Below are 6,703 nucleotides of genomic sequence, written 5' to 3'. Positions count from 1 at the left end.
TTCCGCTATGCTTGACTACTTTGAGCCTCCATAGCCTTAGTTTCTCTTTACCTCTCTTCTCAGCTTTCTTCTGTCCTGTCATTATTAATCCATTTGACCCGGGAAAATGTGAAAACTATGTTACCAGGAAAAGATCCCACAAGACTTCACTCAATCTTTGTATCCTTCCGACTGAACATGCCTTAAAAGAAGAGAAGGTGGCTTTGTAGAGGAAACGTGGTACGTATGCATAACATTATCACAATTAGAATATTTTAGATACTCAGCTGCCATGTCCGGAAATGGTAACATATATACTTATTGTCAGGCTAAGACAATACTTTAAATACTAAGATTCCTTGTCCCAAAATGGTAATGTATATACTTCCTGAGCTGCCTTCTACAAAGCCAAATCTTTCTTCACATTTCTTAGCTTCTTAGGAATGTATGGGTCTCTATCGTTGGTTTTAGTTTGCATGCCATCTCAAAGATTAGGAATATTGTGACCTTTTACTGTAGCAGGTAGATTAAGTCTTACACTACCCTCATCAAATATCTTTTCACTGCTGAAGAGTCGTAGAGGAAGGCAGGCTTCAGATTGGCAGTGATTGTTATACTTGATGTCCTAAGGAATATTGTGGCCTTTTACAGTAGCAGATAGAAGAAAGTATTACACTACTCTCATCAAATATCTTTTCACTGCTGAAGAGTCTTAGATAAAAGCAGGTGTTTCCTTCTCTATGGCTTCAGTTGGCACTGATTGTTGTATGATGTGCTAATGTCCTTTTGGGAAGTTTTGCTAAAATACTTTGTTTTGCATAGGATTCTGGAATATAACTAAGTCGCACATGAAGGAAAATTACAATACGTTTCAGATATTCACAAGCAATTCATTTGAAGACTTTACAGAGCAAACAATCTTAAGTTAATTGCTCTGTTGCTTTCCTAAGCATTTGTACTTTCAAGATTAGCATGTCCTGCAACATCAGAGCAGAAAGGTTCTCCTTTAAAAACGTGTGATGCAACGTGATCCTGTCTGCCACTGGTTTGGTCACCAACATTAAGACAAAGATGGAAGCATTTCGAAGAGATGCCTGTTTCCTTAGAAAAATTGGATGAATCAGAGGATTTTAGATCGAAAGGATAGAAGGGATTCAAAAAGGTCAAATATCAAGAAACAGAAGAGTTGAAGACCGCAATTACCACCATGAATTGTAAAGAAATAGAAAGAGAAGGTTCAGGTCATGAATCTTGACAAATAGAAACAGAAGATTCCAGCTCAGTGGGCAACTTCCTCAGACAGATAGAATTCAAAGAAAATCCAGACACAAAGACTCAGGATTCAGCACCAGAGAAGGTTTGATGATGCTTCAAGTGAAGACATAACTAGACATTTACAGCCAGAAGATTCAAGAAAAATTTCAGTGTTCAGATACTCACGCTTTGTTGACATCTTTAAAAAAACAAGTGGCTCTGTTTAGTTGCAGGTTCAACCCTGCATAACCTCCATGTTCAATCCTAAAAAATAATATTCAACTTCAATACCCTTTTATCTTGGAAACAGTTCAGCACAACCATGCCATTGTGGCAGGGAATCAATGCTACTTTACATGAGCTTATAGAAACGTATCGTGGAAACTAATCCTAAATGATGTTTAAGCTATTTTTCAGGTGGCTTTTGCTTCAGAGCAGCAAACCTGGCAACCAAGTCATCGTACTGAGGGAGCCTTGGATGAACGTGAGATTCTTGCTTTTCTCTGAAGATGTTGGGTTCCAAAGTGGAAGAACGTTGAGGTAAAACTGGAGGGCTGTCATTGGATTGGTTTGGCAAGGAAACAACTCTGTGTGGTGGAGGTGGTGGTGGTGGACGTTGTGGAGGTGCAGAAATGGGACTAGGTGAGGACTCAGGGATGAAGACTGAGGATGGCAGCGTCAGATAGCTGAATTTGGCATCAAAATTGCGTTGTTTGTTGTCATGTTCTGCTGGAGAATAGGATACTGGTTTTGCATCTGAGCTATCCATCAACTTAGTTGATGAGTTGAGGCCCTTGGTCCTATGAGACCTTCGCCCCTTAAAGTACCTGGCATCAAGAAGTCCAGGGCCACCACTGCTATTAAAATCACTAGCATCTTCCTGACCTGTGCTAACAACTTTGGCTTCTCTCCTTGTGGATGCTTTCCTGGAATCTTTGGCATTTGATCCCTTTGTAAGAGGCTCTCCATTTGAAAGTTTAACATTGCCTTGACCACGTTGGCTGTGAGTACAGGGCTTGCCCTCCTGTGCACTAATTGGTTCTTGCTCTGAAAACGTCTCTCTAGAAGCCAAATACCCATCGCTCATGTCTGTGTGCAGGTAATCACCTGTCCGCCAGGGAATCTCATGCATCCTGTCTATTTTAATTTTTTGTTCTCTTCCTTTCCTAGACTTTCGCAATTTAGTTTTCCTCCTCAAGTCATGGCCATTGTCAAGGTCTTTTGGTCTATCCTGTCGAGTGGAATTTAAACCAACTCCAATGTTTTCTGTAGACTTGGTCAGCTTTGAGGAATTATCAAGAACCTTTTGCTGCCCTAACACGTGACCTTCAGCGTTAGATTCTACAGGTTTTCTTGAGCTGCCAGAGGATAAGCCAAGGGTCTCATTTCTCTGCCTAGATCTATTCCTTTCTGTGGCATCGAGAGGATCGTCATCCTTCTCTCGATTCCCAACCCGACCCATTGTTTTTAACCTCGCAACCAAGCCAGGGGATGAATGCTTCTGGAAAATAACTCCACAGTTTTGGTATTGTTGTAAGTAACAAACAAAAAGCGATGGTAAAACCATTCGAACAACTGGCAAGCGGCGGAAAAACTCACAGGTAAATCTTCAGCTGGCGCTGCAATCACAGGTTTTAGTTTCTGTAATACATTGTACTCGGCAGCAACGTCCACCAGCAATGCTTGTTTCACCGCCTCAGATGGGTCTTGCGAAGAGAAAGTCTCCAAAATCTGCGGACGAGGAGAGAATTTGAGAGAATTACCATTTTATTCTGGCAGCTGAAAGCGTCCTAGTGTGTAAGGTCTGGATTGTACCGCTTTGTTTACGTGACAATCAGGCCGTAGCTCTTGTACCGCCGTGATAAACTCCCTCCCATACTTCATTGCCAAAATGTCGCGGAGCTCCTGCAATTCTGGCAGATCTCCGCAGTTTGAGGCAACAAAGGCCAAGGTTTCTAGAGGTTCCTTCAAGTCCAACGGACATGCTCTGCGTCATAATCAAGAACGCCTATCACGGTACAGTAATGTCTGATGCGTAACCACAAACTCAGGTCTGTTTGCGCATAAAACCCAATTCTAACGAACCGATTTAGGCATTCTCACCGTTGCCCGGAGATGTTGGACAGGTTGGCGATCACTAGCTCACAGTACCGTCTTATCGTGTCCTGAGCAGAGAGAAGGCTCTGATTCTTCCAAACGCGTCCCAGCTTATCAAAGGGCCAAGCAATACGATTTAAATGAATTAGAAAGAGAAGGACGTCCAAACGAAGACGCATTCCAACGGTTCGTTCCTTCCCTACGGCAAGACTAAATTTCTCAGGTGTGCGTATGCTCAGGTGTTTTATACCAACATAATTTTGCCGATCTGCGCGCTCTTTGGATTAGATTTTCAGAACAATTACCGCGGTGGCGCGCAGCTAACAAAATAGCCTCAAATGTGACACCAATTGTTCAAATGCAGCTCAGATTGTGTCGACAACACGAGCAATACGAGCTGCGAAAGAGCGCAGCAACCTGGTGGAATTCCCAAGGCAGGTGTGTGCTTACCCGCAAACGAGCATTTTGCTCTTGGCCAAGTTGTAAGAGCTGAGCAACATCTCGACGCATTTGTTTCACTTGAACTGCCTGGCGGTTCCGCAGCAACCGGATTCGGGACATGGACACCTTCAAGAGTTTCTTACTGCAAGGAGAGCCAAGAAGAAATGCAACTGACATCAGGGAAAAGTAACGGACAGAAGAGCGGCAACAAGCCGAGGTTCCGTAGCACATTTTTCGTGCCAAAAACCCTCCTCCTCGCACATTCCCATCGCTCGCAGAGAGAGGAAGAAGAGAGCAAAAAGTTGGGCTCCGATTCTGAACGTTTTGGAAAACTTGTGGAGGTGCAGTGGAAGCTATGTGTCGTTGGGGCAGGATGAAGGGGAAGAGATGCACAATGCAGGGAGAATAAAAGTGGTGAGCAATGCAGAGCTGGCTGCAGGATTGAACAAGCAAAGGGGCAATCCAGACGATGTCCGGGCGAAGCAAAGGAGGGAAGAGTCTACAGAGCGAGAAGAAAGATGGAGATGGAGGAGGAGAAAGACGTACCATCTGGATTTGGGGAAGGGATGGACGCAATCGAGCAAAGAGCAAGAGCAGAAGAAGGGGAGGGAGGCCATTGGAGAGGGCAAGGCGCCATAGCCAGCCTGCCGGCAGCAACGGCAAAGCTCCCACAAAAGCAAGAGCACACAACCTTTTCAACGCCCCTGTGTAGCCTGCAAACCCCCCTCTTTTCAAAAATTAATTATTAACCTCCCTTCATCATCATCCACTTTATTATTAAATCTCCCCTTTACACTATCACATCGGCGGCCACGACCCTCTTCCCACACCATTCGCTCAGCTGGTGGTTTTCAAGAAAGAGTCTTCCCTCCCTCCCGTTGGCTCCTTGCTCCACCACTTCCACCCTCTGCCCTCACCCACACCACCACGGACGAGTCGACCCTACTACCCACCCCGACCCCTGCACGCCTGCCTCCAGTTGGCTCGTTGCGCCACCAGTCCCACCCACTGCCGTCCTCCACACCACCAAGCACCCACCAAAACCCATGACCGTGGGCACTGGCTCCTAGCGCTCATGCCAACTCACCACCAATGTGATGCCATGGAAGGCGTGGAAACAAGCTCAAAGGATCTTGGAAGGAGGCCGCCTGCCAATGTGGTGTTCACACGAGCACACCACCACACAAGCTTGTCTATAAATTTGCAATGATCTAGCAGTCGATTCGTCGTGCTCTTGTTTACAACCTGCCAAAGTCCTACATTGCCTCTACACCTCTTGCCCAAGGCTTTGGGCCAAAGGAGGCAGTGCCAGACAACCTTCTCTTCTGCCCAACAAGTTATGGTCCAACATTGAAGACCTCTTTTGCAAGTTGGGCATGTGCTTGGTCTAAACCCAACCTTAAGCCCTTCTCACTCCCCAAGCTCCCTTCTACAAGGGCAACCTCCGACATGCAAAAAAATCACTAAGTCCATCGCTCACACCACCTGCACAAAATAGGCAAACAAGACCCCCTACCCAAGCATATGGGCAAGCAATCTCTTAACACGAGCATCATTTATTACCAATGCAATCTGTTGGGACTTCAACTCAACCCTTCGTGACATGGAAGCAAAATCCTTATGGGCAGACACATTTGGTGTGTATTGAGTTTTGCCCACCAAAAGGGGGGGAATCATGGCTTTGGCAGGCAATGGCATAGTGTGTACAGAGCCTTATCCACTCTAGGGAGCTCATTCTCACCTACAAAAACACTAAAAGCCTTCTCCTATAACCCAAAAAAAGTTCACTCGATGCATCACATTGTCCATGGGCACTACACTATGTTGTGGAGGACTACTCTCTCTTGTGAAGGACACATGTTGAGGTATTAACAACCACCTACAAATGGTTGCTTAAGCTCCCAATCAAAAAATCAAGTTTATAGGGACCTACTCTTAGTCCGCTTCATTCTATTTCAATCCTACTCACTAATTTTTGTCTTTGACTTTCCCTCACCTTCCCATCTTCCACCCTACACACCCCATGGCCCATCACATCCTCTTTCACAATCCCCCTCACATGTTGCCAATGGTTGATCAAGACCATACCTCTTCTAATCTCCACTGTTCGTTCTACACATCTACAGAATCAGAAAAAGGATGGACACAAATACAATCCTAACTAGGATTAACACCTCAGTTTCCATCAAATAATACGACACCACATCACTTTTATTATAGCATGTTCCCACGTAGGAGAAAAGCTCTCCTTATATGTGCACAGGCTCCAATTTCATATATTCCCAACTCCTTGTGATTTAGCTCTCTCAAACATATACTTAGGACCTGATTATGGAATGGCATACTTGTCAGCCACATCTTAGGTCTAAGAAATGAATGTATTCGAGATGAGGCTTCTCCTCGTTCACTGTCTCAATGCTCGACTAAGGCCCTCACACATAGAGGGGTAAACTGACAATGAAAACGCAGCTAGCAGGGCTAGTTTGAATAGAGGACTATTTGGAGAGAGAGTTGGAGCCCAAGAATCCAATGCCCTATAAGAGTATTGAGTTGGCTACAACATGTTAACTCTCTCTAACAACATAAACTACAGTTGCTTTGGGAGCTCTCAACAAATACACAAAAACAAGGAACCACTTGTCCTACCACATCTCCTTAGAGCCCCACACAAGGTAGAGCCTAACCTGAGAAACTCCACTTAGTACATCACACACCTTGCATCACATCTTGTCAGTTCAAAGTTGCTAGATGGTTGCTAGATGACTATGGATACCCAATATATTTTGGCAATATGGACATATCATATAAGTAATGATACATGACAAGTTGGCTAGCAAGCCCTTTGCACGAAGTAATCTCTTGCTAGCTATCAATTCTAGACATCAATAATGGGGTTGCTACAATGGCAACCCTAACAATGTCATGGGGATGC

General features: G+C 44.7%; 1 protein-coding gene across 2 annotated transcripts; it reads right to left on the bottom strand.

Moving 5' to 3' along the window:
- Positions 1 to 1,387: 1,387 nt before the first annotated feature.
- On the bottom strand, positions 1,388 to 4,430 carry LOC147903833 (uncharacterized). 2 transcript variants are annotated; one of them, XM_087372589.1, is made up of 6 exons: positions 4,318 to 4,430; positions 3,781 to 3,913; positions 3,337 to 3,440; positions 3,049 to 3,220; positions 2,833 to 2,964; positions 1,388 to 2,734 (listed from the first exon to the last, which is right to left on the bottom strand). In XM_087372589.1, exons 1-6 carry the CDS (start codon positions 4,386 to 4,388, stop codon positions 1,640 to 1,642), a joined length of 1,707 nt encoding a protein of 568 aa, XP_087228715.1. In that variant the 5' UTR covers positions 4,389 to 4,430; the 3' UTR covers positions 1,388 to 1,639. The 2 variants fall into 2 exon arrangements, with proteins under 2 accessions (XP_087228715.1, XP_087228716.1); XM_087372590.1 differs by lacking the exons at positions 3,781 to 3,913; positions 4,318 to 4,430 and adding an exon at positions 3,581 to 3,648.
- Between the last annotated feature and the right edge of the window lie 2,273 nt (positions 4,431 to 6,703).

This window comes from Dipteris shenzhenensis, chromosome 3 (genome assembly GCF_047967505.1).
Source record: "Dipteris shenzhenensis isolate YYH24624 ecotype China chromosome 3, Dip_SZ_1.0, whole genome shotgun sequence".
Lineage (NCBI taxonomy): Eukaryota > Viridiplantae > Streptophyta > Polypodiopsida > Gleicheniales > Dipteridaceae > Dipteris > Dipteris shenzhenensis.
Note: the sequence above shows the minus strand (reverse complement) of the source record. Positions and strands in the feature narration are given on the sequence as shown.